The 24,801-nt window shown below is 43.9% G+C and overlaps 1 protein-coding gene across 1 annotated transcript in view; it reads right to left on the bottom strand.

The window, feature by feature from the left end:
• grik2 (glutamate receptor, ionotropic, kainate 2) overlaps nucleotides 1–24,801 on the bottom strand; it is a 463,075-nt gene that overhangs the window by 67,056 nt on the left and 371,218 nt on the right. The window contains 1 exon segment of the mRNA XM_078399849.1: nucleotides 4,504–4,622. Within this exon segment, the coding sequence (XP_078255975.1) occupies nucleotides 4,504–4,622 (119 nt within the window).

Genomic DNA, 24,801 nt, shown 5'->3' with positions numbered 1-24,801 from the left:
CCACAACCAATCAATTAAAATGCGTTTTCAAGGTATGTCCTGCCAATGGATCGTCTGCACGGAAATACTTGCCAAAAAAACCCCGTCATTGTTTTTAATCAAGAACAAATGAATGGCCTGGCAGACATTGCATGTGGGAAGTGTTTGCAAGGAAGTTGAGCAACACACTTATCTATGAGTCAGACGTGGACACAAGGAACTGCCGATGCTGGTTTATTTTTAAAAAAACATAGTGCTGGAATAACTCAGCCGGCAGGCAGCATCCGTGGATGACGTTTCGGGTCGAGAGAAGAGTCCCGACCTGAAGCATCGCCTGTCCATGTTCTCCAGAGATGCTGCCTGAGCCGCTGAGTTACTCTAGCACTTTCATTGCATTTTGTTTTATTCGCCAGTCAACCAGTCAATTTACCTCAACTCCTTGTTACGGACACACATGCGTTGTGTGAATATTTTAGCTGAACCCCTGAGTATAACGTATCTAATGGTTAAATAGCTTAAATATAAACATAGCACAAAAAGTAAGGAAATTTGTGTTTGGTAGATTATTTCTTTGTTGTAACAATGCTTCTTGGCAATAAATCTTATACCGTTGGAAAGCCTGTTTATTTCCCTTTTAAATGGTGCCACATTTGTAAGGAACATGCATTTGTGGGATGAGCAGCAGAGCTGAGTATATGGGTTGCGCCCATGAAAAATTTGCCAAATCTTCTCTGCCAATGCCAAACAGCTTATTCTGCTGTTGCTATTGACTCTTGTTTTGAGCTTCTGGTACCCCCAGGTGCTGACAAGAATGGGATGCCATCCCACAACAGTGTGTGACCAGGCTGGTGACCAGCATGAGGAGGAGGTGCCAGGCTGTTATGGCTGTGTATGGTTCTTCCACACGCTACTGTGGCTCCTGTTTATTAAATGAATAAATTGTTAAATTGCCAATATGTCTTGTTTCTTCAGACTTCAATCATCCAATCCACCAAACAACACCGAACAAGAGTCAATGGCAGAATAAGCTGTTTGGCATTGGCAGAGAAGATTTGGCAAATTTTTCGTGGGCGCAACCCATATACTCAGCTCTGCTGCTCATCCCACAAATGCATGTTCCTTACAAATGTGGCACCATTTAAAAGGGAAATAAACAGGCTTTCCAACGGTATAAGATTTATTGCCAAGAAGCGTTGTTACAACAAAGAAATAATCTACCAAACACAAATTTCCTTACTTTTTGTGCTATGTTTATATATATTCCGTTCATTCAACACTGGATGGAGTTGACTGTTCATGATTTCATGACCAACAATCACAGGTTGGCATTTAGCATAAGACTGAGATTAAACAAGCCTTAATCCTTGAATAAATTCATTTTGGTGATATCTTTTCCTATCACTGTTGTGGCAAGATACTTAACTGGGATCACATGAGTTCACCAGGGATAAAGTTATATCTTTGGTGCTCCTTCAAAGAAACAGATCTTTGCAAGTTTAAACTGGGGGATTTGTTCATACACTCAATTGAGAGGCTCAGAATCTTCTGCCCAGACTTATTAATGGAAAAAAAAGCCCTGCAAGAGGGGGGTAATCTTTAAATCTTGGTATTTTGTAGATGCAGAGTGAAACAGTGGACAGGGATACTGTTCAATGGCATGGTGCTATGCTGGCATTTTGAAATTGTTTTCCAATTAGTGCCATTCAGCTGCTCTTGGCCCCAAACCCTGCATTTTATCACATTTGTCTTTATTTTAATTAGCTTTGAACCTGCTTGCATCACCCTTTCAGGCATATAAAGCTTTCCATGCAAAATCTCCCACCATAGTCTATGCTGCATTTTGTTCATTTGCCATTTAGATTAAATTTGCTTCCACTGATATCTTTGGCATTTTGCTATTAGAAATGGTTTATTCTAATCACCTCCACTCATTTCTCACTTCCACATTTCATGGCACTGGGCCTGCACTCGCTGGAGTTTAGAAGGATGAGAGGGTGGGGGAGGGGAGGGGGGGGGGGGAGAGAGGGGAGGGAGAGAGGGGGGGAGAGGGGGGGAGAGAGGGGGGGGAGAGAGGGGGGGAGAGGGGGGGGAGAGAGGGGGGGGGGGAGAGAGGGGGGGGAGAGAGGGGGGGGGAGAGATGGGGGGGAGAGAGGGGGGGGACCTCATTGAATTTGACCGAATAATGAAAGGCCTGGATAGAGTGGATGTGGAGAGGATGTTTCCACTGGCGGGAGAGTCCAGGATCAAAGGCCATAGCCTCAGAATAAAAGGACGCACCTTTAGGATGGAGATGAGGAGGAATTTCTTTAGTCAGAGGGTGGTGAATCTGTGGAATTTGTTGCCACAGAAGGCTGTGGAGGCCAAGTCAACGGGTATATTCCAGTTGGAGATTGACAGATTCTTGATTAGTGCTGGGGTGTCAGGGGTTATGGGGAGAAGGCAGGGGAATGGGGTTGAGACAGAATGTCAGATCAGCCATGATTGAATGGTGGAGGAGATCTGATGGCCTAATTCGGCTCCTATAACTTATGAACTTCCATATTTAATTTCCCATTCACCTTTTCTGCTCTGAGAAGGGAATGCCAAGCTTCTCCAATCTCGTCAACGGCTCGTGGTTTTTATTTCTGGTACCGTTCCCCAACCTCTTCTCTGCCTCTATTCCATCTTTCGTGGAGTACGGAGACAATGTGATGGGATCATAAGTTTGGGAATATGGACCTACACCTACAAAGGGCTTCAGTTGAACCACGCAACACAAAGCTGCAGTGTTGCTTGTCATTCTTTCAATATCCTTTGTCAACCCAAAACCCAACCAACCTCCCTCCCATTGACTCCAAAAACGAGTCGCACCCTGGCCACTCTCTCTTCTCCCCTCTCCCATCGGGCTAAAGGTATAGAAGTGTGAAAACGCTCACCTCCAGTTTCAGGGACAGTTTCTTCCCAGCTGTTATTAGGCAACAACTGAACCATCCTACCACAACCAGAGAGCAGTCCTGAACTACTATCTACCTCATTGGTGACCCTCGGACTATCTTTGATCGGACTTTACTGGCTTTACCTTGCACTAAAAGCGTTATTCCCTTATCATGTACCTGTACAGTTGAAATGGCTCGATTATAACCATGTATTATTGTCTTTCCGCTGACTGGGTTAGCACGCGACAAAAAGCTTTTCGCTGTACACTTGACAATAAACGAAACTGACTGGCTTATAATGGTATGGGACAAATGTGTGTTCAGAGCAGTTTTGGTTTCCCAACAGGACTAGATAAGATAGTTCATGGATAGATGCCAAAGGAGTATTTAGCAGTTAAATGGATAGGGGCGGATCACATATCCCCCTGTCGGCAGTTTCAACAAAACCCCAGCGAGAGAACAAAATAGAATTTCCACTAAAATTATCATCAAGCAATATTTCTCCCCATCTCACACTCAGGCTAATTATTAAAATAAGAAATTGCACAACTGATGCTCAATCATGCATTTTATTGCATGCTCTGCTCATTTACCAGATATCATGCAAATGTAAGATTGCTTACATTAACCAGGATGGGAAACATTTAAAGTGCATTTTTATTTTAATTTGATTTGGGTAATATAGAATGTGAGGGAGATGGATTTCGCAAATAGAGTTCACACAATTCCTTCTTCAAGCATTTCAGTAATTTGGTTTAATAGCGGTTCACGTCAAGCCAGAGGAAGCTCTTGTTGATCCATCTTGCCTCTCACAGTCCATCTTACCAGCCGACCCCTACACTCGAATAAGCTTGGACATGACAGCCAACTCCAAATCCAGTCTTAACTTTATCAAAACTCTAAGAAAAGAAGAGAGATGTACCTTGTCCGTGACGACCAGCAGGCCCCGAGAGGCATGCAGTCCGATACATAAAATCATAACTTATACCAACTCAAGACAGGGGCTGCTCGTACACAAGGGCTGCTCTTATCTCCTCCTCCTCCAGGTGGGGCCTGCAGCCAAGCAATGTTGCAGTTGCAGGCCCACAACACGCCGGGGAGAGACGTAACTATCTGCTAAGAGTCACGCAATTACCACAAAGTTCTTTTCTTACCCGCTCAACCAGAGGAGGTGCCTTTTTTAAAGGATGCTTTAGACAGAGCCTGGTTGGGGCTGACTGTCATGTACCCAAGGTAACGTCATGTCCAACACTTTATCCCACAGTTTTCTGGGGGTTCAGCAGGCAGAGAAGGGTTCCCTCTTACCATGTGCCCGTGGCGTGCTGAAGGGCGAGTGTGCCGACGCGGTGATCGTACTTACCCGTACATCAGGGGGGTGAGCATGTAATGGCGTGGCATGCAGTGTGCGAAGGGTAATGATGAGTGCAAAACTGTGCAGGTCGTCCCTGATGTAGGTCAGTGGATGGTGTTACAAATTAAATGAAATCTGTGTGCTCGTAATGTAGGATACATGCAAAGAGGCACCCATGCAAGCCAAGTGCCTGAGAGCAGTAACCCCCAGCAAAGAGTGGGAAAGGCGCCAAAGAGAAGTGCAGGCCGAAGCGTGTACCTTGCTGCATGAGCGCTCCAACTCCAAACCAGAAACTATTTAGCAAGGTAAAATTGTTTTCCACCACATCTGAGTCGGGATTGCAAGGGTGGGGGTTATACCACTCATATGGGCTAAACCTGTGGTAATTGAGAGAAACAAATTGAAACTATGAGCAGACAAAATCTCAAACAGAGCGCACCATTCCTGGAGGGGTAAGGGGAAGGGGGGAGAGAGGGGGAAAAAAACACAAAGGCAAGTTTAACATCCGTAACTGAGAGAATTCAACAACAGATTCATTTTTTTAAAAACTACCAGTCCATTGAAAGACAGATCTTGAAACGAAACATACTGTTATTTCACACACAAAAAAAATATATATATATTCTCTAACATTGATTTCAGTTTAAAAACACGCAGAATGAATTATTTCAAATGGGTACTTCTGAAATTAATTGGTCATTGCTCGTGGTCAATGGTGCTACGCCTCTCTTTTAAAAGTATACTTTCCCTGTCTCTCGTTTTCTGGTGATGGATAATGAAATTGAGCCTACTGTAGAATCCAGCCTAGTGCCCTAAACTACTGGTATTGATTTATTTAACTACAACCATCCTGAATATTGACCCATGGATTGAAAACTGTTTTGTGCAGGTTTTCTCAATTTTAGCTGGTTTGGATTAAACTACTTATTAAACTGTGCCCCTCCCACTCCAAAATAATAGTTTCTACTATAACTTAAAATACTGCGATCTCCAATGATAATTGTTCCCTCTCCAGCCATCTTCTCATTCCTTAACTTCTTAAGGACAGCACTGTCTGCCTGTGTGTCAAGGAATTTATTAATTTAAGCCATTCATTGGTGCAAGGAACCAGATTGAAACAGTCACTTTTTTATATTACTTCGGTGCATTTTGCAGGTGAGTCAACTTATGTTTTCCCTCAATGGGCAGAATGTGCAATTGTGGTTGATCTGAAGATTCTGAAGGCCGAGAAATAGTTTGCCAGCTTCTTAAATTACTTTCCTTCCCTTTCCAGTCTTGCTATAAATATTAATCGCCAAGAACGGCAGGGTACCTATAACCTTGCCTCCAGGGCACGATCCCAATCCTTCAACTGCTACACTCGATGCCAAAAATACCCGATTTTTGAATAGATTTCTGTTTCACCGAATCTGAAGTGTGGAGATGTGAGAAGCATTCAATTTATTCCTTTAGTAGGTGTGCATTGCAAATCAACTTAGCCTGGTGAAGCTTGATTTTACATGAAGTGAAACGGTGACCTGAGGATAATGATAGAAACCTATGTTGGAGTTCTTTGCTGCCATCAGTAAGCACGTCTACAATTTTTAGAGAGTATATTTCATACATTATTGAAACCTGTGTTATTGTCCTCACTTTCGTAACGCGGGTACAGAGCAAAGCACTATCTAAATCGCAGTGCGACTAATAGACCACTTCATAATAACTCTAGCTAAAATGACTTTTCACTCCTGTATTTCACAAATGGAATATTTTTAACGCTAAGTGGCAGATTTCCGTGATAGCACCAATGAGGCACTGTTGAATTTCAGCCACAAAATAAAATCGGTGACTGGTAATTTTAGCAATCAATGGAACACTTGCCACTTCACACAGAGTCAACTCTTTTTAATGTCTCCTTAATTGAAGACCAAAACAAAACAGCTTAAGAACTTGCATTGCCTTTTAAGATCAACCAAAAACCCATGACATGACATTAAAGAGTGCCTTTAAAATGGCGCTTTCACTGGAGCGTTATCATAACAACGAAACCGACTTCAACCCGATAGAAATGTCCTCAAAGTACAAAGTGCAGAGTCATAAAGAGTGTTGTGAAAGATAAAAGAAAGTTGGAAAGACAGAGAAATCGATGGAGCGACTCATAGAGCTAAGGATGTTAAGAGGTTTGCATACAAAGTTGACGATTTAAAACTTGATACACCGCACAACTAAGAGGCAAAATAATTCATAGAGCATTGGAAGTGGCTGAAGGGGATGGTGCAAGATACAAGTTAGTTTAGTTCAGTTTATTGTCACGTCTACCAAGGTGCAGTGAAAAGCTTGTTGTTGCGTGCTAACCAGTCAGCGGAATAAAAAAGGCTTCAGTGTTTTGGACACTAGGTTTAGGGATTGTGGTCTATGAGGCACCAAAGGCAAGGGTGCTTTGGAATCGTCAAGTCTAGAGGTAACGCAGATGTAGATGAGGGTTTCAGCAGTGGAGAAGCCGAAGGAGGCGAAGGCAAAGTGCGTGACAGGTCGGGCCTTCGGTGAAGTCATTGTACGCGGTCAGAGGTTTATCTTGGAGCCAAATTAGATAAGCAGTGGCAAGTTGGAAAGTTAGACCCAGCAGCCCAGAAACAGAGATTCCACTCAGGACTGAAGAAAATAACATGGGTCATCCCTGGAGCTAGAAGAAATTTCTCCTCATTGAATACTGGATTCTAGATAACCAATCTGTCAATTTCGATGTCAATATGGAGGAGTCCAGAGAGATTCTTGTGCGATAAATCTGGATGAGGAAATTAATGCTCCTTTTTCAAATAATGCCACTAAGGGACACTGTGAAAGTACAAAATGAAGCATAGTAGGTCCGAGTTGACTCTGACACCATGTAACAAATTACTTAAGTACATGCTAAGATACAATGCATCATTTTATTGAAGCACTTACAGCATAGGACCTGCAGTACATTACAGCTCCAAGCTGCTCCATCTACTGCCTGACGTAGGCGAGTTCTTGATATTATAAAGCACGTACTAGGCGGGACTACTACTAACAAGCACTACGATTGGCGAGCATGCAATAGCCCATCTACAGATGGCATCAAGGATAAAATCCTTGGGGGGGGCAATAGTGTGGTGGCAGGAATAGGAGTCATCGCAGGGGATCTTGGAGAGGGGGAGAAATGGAGAGAATGGCTTTAGAGGACAGTTTGCAGTAGAAATAAAAACACTGCTCGAATGTCATTGCTTCTGGGCCGCACAGTAGCGCAGCTGGTGGGGCTGCTGCCTCACAGCACCAGAGACCCAGGTTCGATCCAGACCTCGGGTGCTGTCTGTGCGGAGATTGCACGTTCACCCCGTGACCGCGCCTAGGTTTCCTACGGGTGCTCCGGTTTCAACTCGCATCTCAAGGGCGTGCGGGTTTCTAGGGTGGTTGTAAGGTTAGTTGGTTTAACATAAATGTAAAATTGCCCCTAGGATAGTGTTAGTGTGTGGGGATCGCTGGTCAGCACGGAACCGGCGGGCCGAAGGGCCTGTTTCTGCGCCGTATCTCTTAAACTAAATCAAAATACATTTTCTCCCTGATCCATTTTAGCCCTTAACTAGGCTAACATTAAAGATGCCTTAACTGCAATGTTCAGGAGGCTTCAGGAACTAATTGAAAGGCAGGGCATGCCAGCAGTGGGAGCTGCTGCTCCACCAATCAAACGTGGAAGTGGAATTAAATTCCAAGCTTCAGGGTCATCTTTATTTTGCTCAAATCATTAAACTGACTCATATAATGGTCGGTTTCTGCTTCACTGTGTCATTTTCATGGCAATCTAACAAAACCACTACACGGGACCAGAGAGCCACATCCTTAACTCATTGTGCAACGTAACGATGGAATCTAGCTGTCCGCTATCCAATTAAACATGATCTCCTTTGCCTGATTTCCTTTCCTCTGATCATGGGGAAGGTTTAGGATTAGACCGCAGGCATCTTGCACTCCCATCAACGTTGAAAGTGTTCACACACATTCCTCTGATATTTTCTGATTAGATTTCAATTATTATTTCAAGGTTATTAAGGGGTTGGACACGTTAGAGGCAGGAAACATGTTCCCAATGTTGGGGGAGTCCAGAACAAGGGGCCACAGTTTAAAAATAAGGGGTAGGCCATTTAGAACTGAAATGAGGAAAAACTTTTTCAGTCAGAGAGTTCTGAATCTGTGGAATTCTCTGCCTCAGAAGGCAGTGGAGGTCAATTCTCTGAATGCATTCAAGAGAGAGCTCTTAAGGATAGCGGAGTCAGGGGGTATGGGGAGAAGGCAGGAATGGGGTACTGATTGAGAATGATCAGCCATGATCACATTGAATGGCGGTGCTGGCTCGAAGGGCCGAATGGCCTACTCCTGCACCTATTGTCTATTGTCTATTGTCAATGGTTACATGCTTCAGGCAATGACAAGGAATATGTGGGCTCATGCCTCGTGATGTTTCCATTTTATTTTTGCCAACGTACGGAGTTTGTACATTCTCCTCGTGACCTGCATGGGTTTTTACCCAGGTTTTTACTCCGGTTTCCCTCCATACTCCAAAGACCTACAGGTTTAGATTTTTATAATTTTTTTTTAGATTTTATAGATTTAGAGATACAGCGCAGAAACAGGCCCTTCGGCCCACCGGGTCCGCGCCGCCCAGCGATCCCCGCACACTAACACTATCCTAAACCCACTAGGGACAATTTTTACATTTGCACAGCCAATTAACCTACATACCCGTACGTCTTTGGAGTGTGGGAGGAAACCGAAGATCTCGGAGAAAACCCACGCAGGTCACGGGGAGAGCGTACAAACTCCGTACAGACGGCGCCCGTAGTCAGGATCGAACCTGAGTCTCCAGCGCTGCATTCACTGTAAGGTGGCAACTCTACCGCTGCGCCACCGTGCCGCAGTAGAGTTGTAGGTCAATTGGCTTGGTAAAATTGTAAACTGTCCCTGGTGTGTGTGTTGGACAGTGCTGAAGTGCGGGGATCACTGGTCAGCGTGGACACAGTGGACTGAAGGGCCTGTTTCCGCGCTGTATCCCAAAACCAAAACCAATTGATGATTTGGTATCAGTTGGATGCTGGGGATGTGATTCCTGATCAGGTTAGGTACTCAAAGAAATTAATGTGTTTCTTTAAAATCATTTCAACCCATATGAATATAATTTCACACATTTTTTACTTGGATTTCTGGAATATTTATTTCCCTTGTTTTATGCCTGTATTTCGAAAAGTAAAAATGTTCTTTAAAATTCAGTTTACATCATTGCACACACTGATTTTCCATGTACTCCTGATGTGATTAGCAATTTCATGGATGCATGTATTTACATAGGGAGTAAAGTTGGACAATTTTGCAGTTGGTTTAGGACCATTTTATTTTCTTGCCGATGAACAGATGAGAGGAATAGATCGGGTAGAGGCGCAGAGTCTCGTGCCTAGAGTAGGGGAATCGAGGACTGGAGGACATAGGTTCAAGGTGAAGGTGAAAAATTTAATAGGAATCCGAGGGGTAACTTTTTCACACAGAGAGTGGTGAGTGTATGGAACGAGCTGCCAGAGGAGGTAGTTGAGGCTGGGCCTTGTATACACTGGAATTTAGAAGGATGAAAGGGGATCTTATCGAAACGTATAAGATTATTAAGGATTTGGACACGTTAGAGGCAGGAAGCATGTTCCCAATGTTGGGGGAGTCCAGAACAAGGGGCCACAGTTTAAGAATAAGAGGTAGGCCATTTAGAACTGAGATGAGGAAAAACTTTTTCAGTCAGAGAGTTGTGAATCTGTGGAATTCTCTGCCTCAGAAGGCAGTGGAGGCCAATTCTCTGAATGCATTCAAGAGAGAGCTAGATAGAGCTCTTAAGGATAGCGGAGTCAGGGGGTATGGGGAGAAGGCAGGAACGGGGTACTGATTGAGAATGATCAGCCATGATCACATTGAATGGCGGTACTGGCTCGAAGGGCTGAATGGCCTACTCCTGCACCTATTGTCTATTGTCTATTGTCTATTGTCCATTGTATATCACAACATTTAAGAAGCAGTTAGACAAGTACATGGATAGGACAGTTTTGGAGGGATATGGACCAAGCGCGGGCAGGTGGGACTAGTGTAGCTGGGACATGTTGGCCAGTGCGGGCAAGTTGGGCCAGAGAAACTGCTTCCACACTCTATGTGAGCCATGGACGGAGGCCATTCCACCCAGCATGGCTTTACTAGCTCACCAAACTAATGAATCCAACATTCTACCCAGTTCTTTCCTACACATTCTACCCAACTCTTTCTCCATCATCCTGCATCAAGAAGTTTTAAAATAATCAAATGTCTACAAAATTTTGAAATCATAGTTTTAATGTTTCGTGTTAATGGTCATACCTTTATCTCTGTACAAATGTTAGTGTCAGTGTTACTATTGAGAACTGTGACCTTGACACCTGAAAACAGAGGCTCAGCAACAAATACAGTGGGGTTTTTAAAAAATGCTTATTTAGTTTAGTTTTAGATTAGAGATACGGCACGAAAACGGGCCCTTCGGCCCATCAGGTCCGTGCCGACCAGTGAATGCCGTACGCTAAATTCATCCTGCACACACTAGGGATCATTTACAATTAACCTGCAAACCTGTACGCCCTTGGAGTGTGGGGAGGGAACCGGAGCACCCGGAGAAAACCCGCGCAGGTCACGGGGGGAACGTACAAACTCCGTACAGACAGCACCCGCAGTCAGTATTGAACCCGGGTCTCCGGCGCTGTGAGGCAGCAACTCTACCGCCGCGCCGCCCGAATGTTGTGGTATGGGTATTTATCGGCTTTTGAAATATGCCAAAGTTCTAACTTGGGAGATGGAATGTATCTTATCGCTCTGACAAAGTGATATGGGCAAGCACACCTCCTGTTGAAGGGAAACAGAAGGAGAGTTTAATATCTACAACACCTTCAAACCCACCAAAATGTTCCCATGCCACTCTACTGCAGAGCAATACCCGTGAATAACGTACAATTGATTAACACAGCAATATCAGGCAATTTTAGGCAGCCCAAAGGGATCTCCATCAAATGTGCAAACTAAAGTGGGAAAGGAATATATTTAATGTGATATGTGAACAGCACCATTGGGGCAGTTCTTGCAGACTCTCCATCATTTCACATGGATTTTACCTTCAATCAGTCTTGGACTGAAACCCTCACATCGTGATGTTTAAATGCAATTGTGGCATCACTCATGGCACAATAATGCCTTGGGTGTGCAAGCAAAGAATTTCACTGTGCCTTCTCCCATGTGACAATAAAGTATTCCATTCCAGAATGAATACACTGGCACAAATCGTGCAGTGGACTCACCCCGATGGGGTTTAGTTCCAGAGACAAACCAAGGGGTCTAGATTCATCCCCACAGCTGCCCCTCTCCCCCTCCTCTCTGGGCTCCAGGGTTTATAAGAGGGGTAGAAATGTAGAAACATAGAAAACAGGTGCAGGAGTAGGCCATTCGGCCCTTCGAGCCATTCAATATGATCATGGCTTGATCATCCAAAATCAGTAGGAAAAAAAACTGCAGATGCTGGTTTACATCGAAGGTAGACACAAAATGCTGGGGTAACTCAGCGGGACTCCAGCATTTTGTGTCTACCATCCAAAATCAGTACCCCCCCCCCCCCCATTCCTGCCTTCTCCCCACATCCATTGATTCTGTTTGCCCTCAGAGCTAGATCTAACGCTCTCTTGCATGCTGTAAGTCTGGGCAGGTCTGTAGCATTGGTTAATTGGTCCAGTTACCCTTAATTGGACTTGGGTGTGGCTTGTTTGCCTGTGGTTGGGAGAGGGGCAGACTTTAAAGGGGATGTGCCATCGCACAATGTTTCAAACACTATCCTGTCGCTGAACGCCATGATGGAAGAAAAAACACTAAATGCTTGAGCAACTCAGCGGGACAGGCAGCATCTCTGGAGAGAAGCAATGGGTGATGTTTCGGGTCGAGGCCCTTCTTCAGACCAGTCCAAAACCGTAGAAAACAAAAAAGTGGAAAATACAAGCAGAATATTGTGCTTGAAGTTTCACAAAACATAATGCATATTTCCATTTTATAATTGGCAGTAGGAGTTGAACAAGGACCCTTTAGCTGACTTGATAATCCGCCTGCAGCGGAGAGAAAAAAGACAACTTTTCTTCGCATTATCTGAGGGAAAAGTTCTAATGGGTTATTTCTAGAAATAGAACAACAGCAAAGAAATTGATTTGATGCTTCAGTGAGAATAAAATGGAAGATATTGCAAGCAGTAATTTCAAATTGTTATGCATGGCTTATAAACGTCACATGTGACAAAGCACCGATTAAAGTTTTGGAACCAGGAATAAATGCTCTAATTAAGGGATTATTGCACAGATACCGACGTTGATTGCCGGATACAGGGGTCTGCTTTGCAGCAGAGCTGGTCTAATATAATGCACTGGAAGTTTATTTTTCGATTGAGGATGGAATTTATTATATTACAGCGTGCAGATCTCTGAGATGTTCAGCAAACGAGCAAAAGCTTCCGCTGTCAGAGTGACATTTCACACGATGATCTTCAGCTCAGGTCTGATCTCCCGGTGGCTCAGCACTTCAACTCCCCCCTCCCATTCCCACACTGACCTTTCTGTCCTGGGCCTCCTCCACTGTCAGAGTGAGGCCCAGCGCAAATTGGAGGAACAGCACCTCATATTTCGCTTGGGCAGCTTGCAGCCCAGTGGTATGAATATTGACTTCTCTAACTTCAAGTAGCCCTTGCTTTCCCTCTCTCTCTCCATCCCTCCCCCTTCCCCGTTCTCCGACCAGCCTGGCTTTCGGCCTGATTACATTGTATCTCTTTGCTCTTACCTTCTCCTAGTTAACAATTATCCATTCTACATTTCCCTTGACCCTCATCTCTTTTGATCTCTTACAATTCCTTATCTCTGTAACTCCCTCTCCCCTGACGCTCAGTCCGAAGAAAAGGTCTCGACCCGAAAACGTCATCCATTCCTTCTATCCAGAGATGCTGCCTGTGCCGCTGAGTTACTCAGGCATTTTGTGTCTAAATTCCTTCTGATCAATACCCTGTTTTTTAAAGGAGTGATTACAGTGAAACTAATGGCATAGAGAAATCCCAAATTTGCTATCAATGGCTTGCTACAGTTCTGCAGTCTATGCTGTTTGCTGCTTTCTCCAAAGGACTCAGAGAAAATCATTTGGACTACAGGGAAGTTAAGTTATTTATAAACTAATCACTGTAAAATGCCCCGTAAATCTTATATCTGTTACTAGTGGTCCAATTGAGTTGTAAATGATGACTGAGTATAATTATCGCCTAGCTGATCCTATCCTGCCATAAAGAAACCAATTTGGTGCGAGATTATTGTAATTCTGTCACATAAATATTTTAAAAGGTAAGGGATTTGAATTTTTTTTTAAAGTTAATGTTGTTTCAGCATCAACAGTTTTAGCTGCACGTTCTAACTCTGTTCGGCACTGCTGCATGTTCGGTGGCGCAGCGGTAGAGTTGCTGCTTTACAGCGAATGCAGCGCCGGAGACTCAGGTTCGATCCTGACTACGGGTGCTGCACTGTAAGGAGTTTGTACGTTCTCCCCGTGACCTGCGTGGGTTTTCTCCGAGATCTTCGGTTTCCTCCCACACTCCAAAGACGTACAGGTATGTAGGTTAATTGGCTGGGTAAATGTAAAAATTGTCCCTAGTGGGTGTAGGATAGTGTTAATGTACGGGGATCACTGGGCGGCACGGACTTGGAGGGCCGAAAAGGCCTGTTTCCGGCTGTATATATATGATATGATATGATATGACTAGGCTTGTATACACTGGAATTTAGAAGGATGAGAGGAGATCTTATCGAAACGTATAAGGTTATTAAGGGGTTGGACACGTTAGAGGCAGGAAACATGTTCCCAATGTTGGGAGAGTCCAGAACAAGGGGCCACAGTTTAAGAATAAGGGGTAGGCCATTTAGAACTGAGATGAGGAAAAACTTTTTCAGTCAGAGAGTTGTGAATCTGTGGAATTCTCTGCCTCAGAAGGCAGTGGAGGCCAATTCTCTGAATGCATTCAAGAGAGAGCTAGACAGAGCTCTTAAGGATAGCGGAGTCAGGGGGTATGGGGAGAAGGCAGGAACGGGGTACTGATTGAGAATGATCAGCCATGATCACATTGAATGGCGGTGCTGGCTCGAAGGGCCGAATGGCCTCCTCCTGCACCTATTGTCTATTGTCTAAGGTGATGTGGAGATATATAGAACAAATGAATGAAAGATATGCAAAAGGCTACGATGATCAAGGAAACAGGCCATTGTTAGCTGTTTGCCAGGTGAGAACCAGAATGACCTGGTGTGACTTGGGCGGGAGAGGGATGGGGAGAGAGGGAATGGAGGGGTTACTAGAAGTTAGAGAAATCAATATTCATACCACTGGGTTGTAAGCTGCCCAAGCGAAATACGAGATGCTGTTCCTCCAATTTGTGTTTAGCCTCACTCCTCTCTCTGAGTCAAGAATATGTTTTTGCCTCCCTTCATTTTGTGGTTACGGGGAGAAGGCAGGAGAATGTGGTTGATTGGGAAAGGTAGATCAGCCGTGATTGAATGGCGGAATGGACCCGATGGGCCAAATGGCTAATCCTAATCCTGCTCTTTTGTCTTGTGGTTTTATCGTCTTATCTGCAGCAACTCTTTCATATTTTCAGCGGCCCCAACCAGCTTGATGGTATCGCAGCTGCCAGACGCCAGGGGTTCCTTTGAACTAACGCTAACAGAAGGCGGAAATAGAAGAGACGTTGTTCCTAACATGGTAGCTATCGCTGGTACTTGGTGGTAAATTTTATCCAGCATACAGCAAAGGACACAAAATGCTGGAGTAACTCAGCAGGTCAGGCAGCATCTCTGGAGAACATGGATAGGCGACATTTTGGGTCGGGACCTTTCTTCAGACTGGATTGATCTTGGCTTGTAATATATTGACATTTAACTTGGGATGAAGTTTCTTAGCTTGTTTTATCTACAACTTCTTTCTATTTTGGCCAGCCAAGAGATAAAACGTGGCAATCTTTTTCCAATTCCGAATGCAGTTAGACCTGAAGGGTTAGACCTGAGTTCTGACCCACAACGTCACATATTCATGTTTTCCAGAGATGCTGCCTGACCCGCTGAGTTACTCCAGCACTTTGTGTCCTTTTGTGGAAACCAGCATCTGCAGTTCCTTATTTCTACTAAATGAAACACTGCTTTTTTTTGTTACAATGTTTTAGCATTTATATTTTGTAAGTTTGTAGCAGCAGAATTGAAGACTGCTAATCAACTGGTTATCTTTAAAGATTTTAGCTTATTATTAATTCATAAGTCAATATAGTGGAATATAAAGATGAATAGCCAAGCTATTTTTCTTCTATTTTCTCACCTTTCATTAGACTCCCTTCTTCCTTGGTTTTTATACAAGGAGGAAGAATTTATCTTGCAGTCCCTGTTAAACAATGTTTTGCATTAAAATTAATCCAGAGGTTGATTTTACTGCCTTGGATGAAAACTGAAATACAGTTCGCATCCTATTGCTTTAAATCCATCACGCATTTGTGAAAGGAGATTACATTATCTCCATTTTCCTGGAGATTGCATTCCTAAACCCATCAACATTTGAAATGCTAATCCTTCTTTTCTCCACATAGTATCTTCCTTTTCTTGACATTAATTTTTAGCATGTTTGTTTTTTGGTTCAGCATTATGCGATAACAGAGAGAGAATTTCATAGAAAATAGGTGCAGGAGGAGGCCATTCGGCCCTTCGAGCCAGCACCGCCATTCAATGTGATCATGGCTGATCGTCCCCAATCAATAACCTGTGCCTGCCTTCTCCCCATATCCCTTGGCATCCTAGGGGTCAATCTCATGAACCTACGCTGCACTGCCTCAATTACAAGGATGTCCTTCCTCAAATTAGACCAAAACTGTACACAATACTCCAGATGTGGTCTTACCAGGGCCCTATACAAGTGCAGAAGAACCTCTTTACTCCTATACTGAAATCCTCTCATTATGAAGGCCAACATTCCATTAGCTTTCTTCACTGCCTGCTGTATCTGCACGCCAACTTTCAGTGACTGGTGTACAAGGACACCCAGGTCTCGCTGCACCCCTCCCTTGCCTAACCTAACTCCATTGAGATAATAATCTGCCTCCTTGTTTCTGCCGCCAAAGTGGATAACCTCACATTTATCTATATTATACTGCACCTGCCACGCATCTGCCCACTCACTCAACCTGTCCAGGTCACCCTGCAACCTCCTAACATCCTCATCACAGTTTCACAGTGATCCCCTTGGATCCCTTTCCAGTCTACCTTGGCCAGCTCCTCTCTCATGCCTTCATAGTCCCCTTTGTTCAACTGCAACACTTACCGATTTCCGATTTAACCTTCTCCTCCTCAAATTGCAGATTAAAACTAATCATATTATGATCATTACATCCAAGCGGTTCCTTTACCTCGAGTTCTCGTTATCAAATCTGGTCCATTCGACAACACTAAGTCCAGAATTGCCTTTTCTCTGGTAGGCTCCATTACAAGCTGCTCTAAGAATCCATCTCGGAGGCACTCCACAAACTCTCTTTCTTGAGGTCCAGAACCAACCTGATTTTCCCAGTCTACCTGCATATTGAAGTCGCCCATCACCACAGTGGCATTAGCTTTCTTGCATGCAAGTTTTAACTCCTGCTGCATCTTACACCCTACACCCGGGCTACTATTTGGGGGTCTGTAGATAACACCAATTAGTGTCTTCTTGCCTTCACAATTCCTCAACTCAATCCACAGTGACTCTACCTCGTCAGTCCCTGTGTCGCCCCTCGCAAGGGACTGAATTTCACCCCTCACCAGCAGAGCCACCCCATCGCCTCTGCCCACCTGCCTGTCCTTTCTATAAGATGTATAACCCTGAATATTAAGTTCCCAGGCCCGATCCTCCTGCAGCCACGTCTCTGTAATCCCCACAATGTCATATCTAACAACCTCTAACTGGGCCTCAAGATCATCTACTTTACTTCTTATACTTCGCGCATTGATATACGGTACTTTTAATGCCTTACTCCTCTCACCCTTCACATCGATCCCTATTACACTTGGCCATACTCTCCTATCCCTTTGTGAGCTTTCTTTCCCGTTAATTCTGGGGTCATTAACTGGAATTCATACGCTCCTATCATCATTTCAGTGCTCAACTGATTCTAATGGTGAGGTTTCATATGTAGGACAATATTCATGAAATCATGGGGTTACAATGCGTAAGCTGAAATCAGGAATCCTAAATTCAGTTGGACAAAAACAGCTCCTAACTGGTAAGCTGGTAGTGCTGCTGCCTCATGGTGCCAGAGGCCCGGGTTTGATCCTGACTTTGGCTAATGTCTGTGTGGAGTTTCCATGTTCTCCCTGTGATATGTGTGAGTTTCCTCTGGGTGCTCCGGCTTCAATTCAGTTTAGTTTATTGTCACGTGCGCCGAGGTACAGTGAAGAGCTTCCCCCCCCACATTTCAAAGACGTGCGAGTTTGTAGGCTGATTGGCCTCTGTAAGTTACCCCTGGTGTGTAGGGAGTGGATGCGAAAGTGGGATGACGTAGAACTAGTGATAATGGGTGAGCAATGGCCAGGGGCTCACGTTGTCGACCTCCCCGTGGTGACCCCTGTCAACTGACCTCAGTCAGGCGAACGACAACAAACAGAGACAGCAGAAGCAGAAGCAGCTTCATAACTTCTGCTGCCGCAAACGCAAGAAGAAGGAGCAATGGCCAGCGCGGACTCGGTGGGCTGAAGGGCCTGTTCTCTGAAGGCCAATTCTTTGAATGCATTCAATGGAGGTCAATTCTCTGAATGCATTCAAGAGAGAGCTAGATAGAGCTCTTAAGGATAGCGGAGTCAGGGGGTATGGGGAGAAGGCAGGAACGGGGTACTGATTGAGAATGATCAGCCATGATCACATTGAATGGCGGTGCTGGCTCGAAGGGCCGAATGGCCTCCTCCTGCACCTATTGTCTATTGTCTATTGTCAAACCCGGGCCTCTGGCGCTGTGAAGCAGCAGCTCTACCGTTGTGTCGCCCTGAGCCATTTGACGCCCAGTGACGCTTTCAATTCACTAAATTCCAAAGCATGTTTTATTCCAACTACAATTCAGATTTCAAAGATGAATATGAAGTTTGTAACGGTGCATAATTAAATAATTTTAATTATTGTGTGGGTGGTGGGTGTATGGGGCAAGCTGCCAGAGGAGGTAGTCGAGGCAGGGACTATTCCAATGTTTAAGAAACAGTCAGACAGGTACATGGATGGGACAGGTTTGGAGGGACATGGACCAAACGCAGGCAGGTGGGACTAGTGTCGGTTGGACATGTTGGCCGGTGTGGGCAAGTTGGGCCGAAGGGCCTGTTTCCACACTGCATCACTCTATGTCTCCATGACTATAATCTCTGGGAGGTGTTGCTTCTTTACAGCAGTGATGGTAGTGTTCCTTTGTTTCACTGCTTTGCGAGGTGAAGATAAAAGGTGAGGCGAACGGAGACGCAAAAATTACTTTATCAGTATAATTCTATGAATATTAAATCATATAATATTTGATTTCAATTACTCTGTTCCCAATTTTGAAATAAGGTGCAATCTCTTTGAAATGAATCAAGCAATTAATCAGTGGTGTCACGCTGTAAAAGTTTCAGGAATGGATGCTTCTACGACTTAAGTTAATCGGTGGGGTATCAGTCTTTGTTCACCTTGTGGTGTTCCAAAGTCAGGGCTAGAAGTTGTGAGAATAATTCTCATTCCACAGCATTAAGCACAAAGAAAAATGATTTTTCAAGTAAAGTCAAGCATTACTTGATTAGTACGGGCGTCAGTATTTATGGTGAGAAAGCCGGAGAATGGGGTTAGGAGGGAAAGATAGATCAGCCATGATTGAATGGTGGAGTAAACATGATGGCCGAATGGCTTAATTCTGCTCCTATCACTTATGACCTGATGAAAACCCATGCTGACACCCCATGTAACAAAGAGGACTTTGCTATGTTTCAGATAAGGCATTAACTTAGCAGTGTAAAAAATTAGCAGATGAGGAAACATTTCTTCACACAGAGAGTGGTGAGTCTGTGGAATTCTCTGCCGCAGAAGGTAGTTGAGGCCAGTTCATTGGCTATATTTAAGAGGGAGTTAGATGTGGCCCTTATGGCTAAAGGTAGGTACAGGTTACTGAGCTGGATGATCAGCCATGATCACATTGAATGGCGGTGCAGGCTCGAAGGGCCGAATGGCCTACTCCTGCACCTATTTTCTATGTTTCTATGTTTCTATGTAAGAAAGAACTGCAGATGCTGGTTTAATCCAAGGTAGACACAAAATGCTGGAATAACTCAGCGGGACAGGCAGCATCTCTGGAGAGAAGGAATGGGTGATGTTTCGGGTCGAGACCCTTCTTCAGACTTAGCAGTGTTCTCTCTCCAGATTGACATTATTCTGAAAGTTAGATCTTCTGTCCCAACTTTACCCTTCAATCAATCTAAAAATATAAGATGATCTATCATTATCTCATTGGTGGAAACTTACTTTCTGTAAAATTGACTTTAACCTGAAATGTTAACTCTGTTTCCCTTCCCACAGATGCTGCCTGACCTGTTGAGTGTTTCTGTTTTTTTGGGGGTTTGATTTCAGATTTTCAGCACCTGCAGTTTTTTAAAATATTTTTTTTTAACATTTGTCTGCAAAGTAGTCTGAGATGAGCTACACTTGTGAAAAGTGCTTTGTAAAGTATTTCCTCTTATAATTTATTTTTGTTTGTAATTACCTTTTGGAGCCAAGGGCTTGCTTTATGAATAAAAAACATATTTTTTCCTGACAAAATGAAATCAATATGTGAAACATATATATATATACACACATTTGTAAATATACTTATTGAAATAAAAACATGCAGATAAAACAAATGGCAAAGTGACTTTGAGAAGGCAAACAAACCTTCTGTTTGTTGACTTGATGGGCCGAATGGCCTAATTCTGCATCTTTAACTTATGAACATGGATTTTTCAGAAAATAAAGTTTCTAATTGTGGAATAAATTAACGATATCTTTCGTGGAAAATACTCTGTGAGCGTATCTTTCTTCTAAAATGTCTCGAGCTATTGCTATCGATGTTACAAATGTTCCACTAAATCCTTGGCACTCAGCCATTTCTCTTGACATTTGACCGAGGATAAAGTATTTTTGGCTGACCCTGCAAATAGCAGATTTAAAAGGCAATACACAGGGTATTATATGCTCCACTGAAGCCGACCAAATCACTTACTTCTGTGTGGCAGCCAGTGTTTCCTTCATTGCAAAAATAACACCAATGTTTCTTTTTTAAAAACCTATTTACTTTGGGTAAGAGTTACTATAAAAATACCCAAAAAAAACTTTTCATTGTCTGCCTTTCATGTGCAAGCAACGATTTTCTGTCACCATAGTTTATTTCTGTTTGTACGGGTTCATGGTGAGGGGAAATGTTGTGGATAAATATGATCCAAGATGGCGTCCAAGCCAGGCGATTCTTTGTGTGCTATTTGCAGAAGTGGATCTGGAATCACGCATCACAATCGCTCCACTCTTTTAAATCTCCACTCCAACAGCAGCATTTCTTACGCTAAACTATATCTGTATACTGCAGATGGCTCGATTGTAATCATGTATTGTCTTTCCGCTGACTGGTTAGCACGCAACAAAAGTTTTTCACCGTACCTTGGGACACGTGACAATAAACTAATGTAAACCAAGCTGAACTAAACTAAAGATGTCACAACTCTTTGAATTAGGCTAGTCCCTCCTTCATTAGTCCTCAGCTATTGGAGATGTTTATAATCCCAGATTATTAAGAATGATAATTTTCTGGCAAAAAGTACAGGAGACATTTTTAGGTTAAAACTCCACGGGAAATTGGTCTAAAACCCTGGGAGCAAGGAGATTCATGAATAAAATTGAAATGCCTAACGGCTACCGTTCCCCTGAGATGAAATACCTTTGCCTTATTTTTTGTTTGTCTAATGTGTGCATTCCTACAGATACTGACTATGAAAGGACTGCATGTCCCTGTCCTCATTCCTTCAGGCACGCTTACAACAATGCTTGTAGCAAACTGCAACGATACTAGTCTTCTTTCCCTGCAAGATCTTTGTAATAGAATTAAATCCATGAGCAATGAGCTTTTTTTTTTATATCAGTGCAAAGAAACCAGTGCTAAACAACAAAGATGTAATTCTGCTGTTGCTTCAGATTGCACAATAGGACCTTGTAATGAAAAATGTATTGACTTTACTGCTTAGATTTTGATGGATCACACCATACATTACAAAATGCCACTTGCTATTTTTGAATGCAGAGTGTAATTTATGCATTCTCCTCTATATTGGTCCTGCAGAATCTGGTTTTTTTTTTTTCTTTGCACAGTCGGATTTCTTTTTGCACCGGGCCTAGCGATTATTGTTTTTAATTTCATTTAAAATAAAACAAGTCTTGGTTTACAAGAGCGCGCCCATTCAATTCTTGTGACAAATCAGTCTGACCGCACGCATAGTTGCTGTTATCTTCACTTTCACTGACGAGAAAGGCGAAAGAGGGAATAACTTACCTAATTTATCCTCACAAGAGACGGTGAATAAAAAATAAGCAGGTGCATATTCTGAACCAACTTAGATGACAGTTGCTGCTCATTACTTTAGGTGTTCATATTGCCAGTAACATCCATTGAGTGGCCAAGGCCACTGTGCTTTTCACCATTGCTTCAAGTACCGACGCCTACGTTAATGTTAATGGGGGGATTCATGGTCGCGGTCTGGGACGAAAGCACCTGACTTTCCTTTAATTTTGGCCTTTGCCATGAAACATATGCTGAGCCATCTGTCGTCTGCCGCTCAAAAACGTAATGTCACTTAGCTCTACTCTTCTGGGTCTATTTTTTTTCTCCGCTCGAGTGGCCCCTCCGCTAGTTCATGTCGAGCCTTGAGGCTACTCCGGCATCTCAGTACTACGGGTATGCAGCGTGATCCAGCCACCAATGCTTTTCAGCCCAAGCCCCTGCCTCTCCTATCGTCATTCCCTTCCTGAAAATGACTTCAGGTTTCTGATGGCATATCGGAAGCACCGAGTGGTGTGGGCCGATGTGCGAAAACGCCCACCAGCAGATTCAGGGACAGTTTCTTCCCAGCTGTTATCAGGCAACTGAACCGTCCTACCACAACCAGAGAGCAGTCCTGAACTACTATCTACCTCATTGGTGACCCTCGGACTCTCCGTGATTGGACTTTGCTGGCTTTACCTCGTACTAAACGTTCTCCCCTTATCATGTATCTACACACTGTAAATGGATCGATTGTAATCATGTATTGTCTTTCTACTGACTGGATTCTAGCAGGCAACAAAATGCTTTTCACTGTACAAGTGACAATAAACAATAAACTAAGCTAAACTAAATAGGCCACAGAGCCTCCTGAATCTGCCCTGTCATCCAATATCACGACCCTACTTGAAGTGCCTCGACCTGAAACATTACCTATTCCATTTCTCCAGAGATTACTCCACCACTTTGTGTCTCTCTTCATGGCCAATCTCTTAGCTTTCCCAGGCACCTGCCTGCTCAACATATCTTCTGGTGTTTGACACAAAATGCTGGAGTCATTCAAGGGGACGGGCAGCATCCCTGGAGAGAAGGAATGAGCGACGTTTTACTCCAGAGCATGTTGTGTCAATCTTCCGTGTAAAACAGCATTTGCAGTTCTTTCCTACGCATATCATCTGGTATCTTTGGTTTCCCCAAATCTACTGGTTTCACCTGGAATGGACTACCTGATAGAAGCATCTTTGGTGTGTAGGGAGGAACTGCAGATGCTGGTTCATGCAGAAGATAGACACAAAGTGCTATAGTAACTCGGTGAGTCAGGCAACATCTCTGGAGAAAAAGGATGTTTAAAGTTTGTGGAACGGTTCCAACCTAAAGCGTCACCCATCCTTTTACTCCAGAGATGCTGCCTGACCTGCTGAGTTACTCCAGCACATTGTGTCTATCTCCAGAAGCATCTCTAGCATGGCCTTCTGGGGTAGTCTCACCATACTTAGCTAAACACAAGTACCTTGGCAGCCCAGAACAGGAGAAGATGAAAATAGACAATAGACAATAGGTGCAGGAGTAGGCCATTCAGCCCTTGGAGCCAGCACCGCCATTCAATGTGATCATGGCTGATCATTCTCAATCAGTACCCCGTTCCTGCCTTCTCCCCATACCCCCTGACTCTGCTATCCTTAAGAGCTCTATCTAGCTCTCTCTTGAATGCATTCAGAGAATTGGCCTCCACTGCCTTCTGAGGCAGAGAATTCCACAGATTCATAACTCTCTGACTGAAAAAGTTTTTCCTCATCTCCGTTCGAAATGGCCTACCCCTTATTCTTAAACTGTGGCCCCTTGTTCTGGACTCCCCCAACATTGGGAACATGTTTCCTGCCTCTAACGTGTCCAACCCCTTAATAATCTTATACGTTTCGATAAGATCTCCTCTCATCCTTCTAAATTCCAGTGTATACAAGCCGTGTCGCTCCAGTCTTTCAACATACGACAGTCCCGCCATTCCGGGAATTAACCTGGTAAACCTACGCTGCACGCCCTCAATAGCAAGGGAAAGAGCAACAGAAGAAATATCCATGCACTTTGTAGCTATGCTGAAGTACTGGGCCACAATCAGATAAGTTCATGTGATAGGAGCAGAATTAGGCCATTCGACCCATCAAGTCTACTCCACCAGATGTCTGTTCTATCTTTCCCTCGCCATCCCATTTTCCTGCCTTCTCCCCGTAACCCCTGACACCCACTCAGATCCACCCTGGTTAAAGAGCGAGAGAGCTGAGAAACATCGACGATCACATTATTCAGCTCACCCTCGTAGCTCCCCGCTCCACAACTGACTACGTTTTACAAAACTGCGCTCTTGCTGGGCCAACCGAGCCACTGACAGCATATCATCATTGACAGCAAATATAAACCTGAAGCTTCACGGTGCGGTAATTGCTAATAAGAACATTGCTTCCATGTGAATTGCAAACGTGTGCATTCAACCAACACGGAGAGACATAATGACCTGCTGATTCGTCCTCCTTCACTTTTAAAGGTAAATCATTTTCAAAGCATGGCTCTGCCGCAACTCAGCATTGAGATGGGTTCCGACCCGAAACATCGCCCGTTCTTTCTCTCCAGAGACTCTCCCTGATCTGTGGACTTACTCCATCCAGCACTTTGTATCTATCAGGCAACTGAGCCATCCTACCAACAACTAGAGAGCAGTCCTGAACTACTACCTACTCCATTGGAGACCCTCGGACTCTCCTCGATTGGTCTTTACTGGCTTCGTCTTGCACTAAACCTTACTCACGTTAATCCCTTTATCACGTATCTGCCCACTGTGGAAGGCTCCATTGTTTACCGTGTACTGTCTTTCCGCTGACTGGTTAGCACTCAACAAAATCTTTTCGCTGTACCTCGGTACACGTGACAATAAA

The sequence above is a fragment of the Rhinoraja longicauda genome, chromosome 5 (assembly GCF_053455715.1).
Source record: "Rhinoraja longicauda isolate Sanriku21f chromosome 5, sRhiLon1.1, whole genome shotgun sequence".
Taxonomy (NCBI): domain Eukaryota; kingdom Metazoa; phylum Chordata; class Chondrichthyes; order Rajiformes; family Arhynchobatidae; genus Rhinoraja; species Rhinoraja longicauda.
The sequence above is the reverse complement of the archived record's forward strand: the minus strand, read 5'-3'. Positions and strand labels throughout refer to the sequence as shown.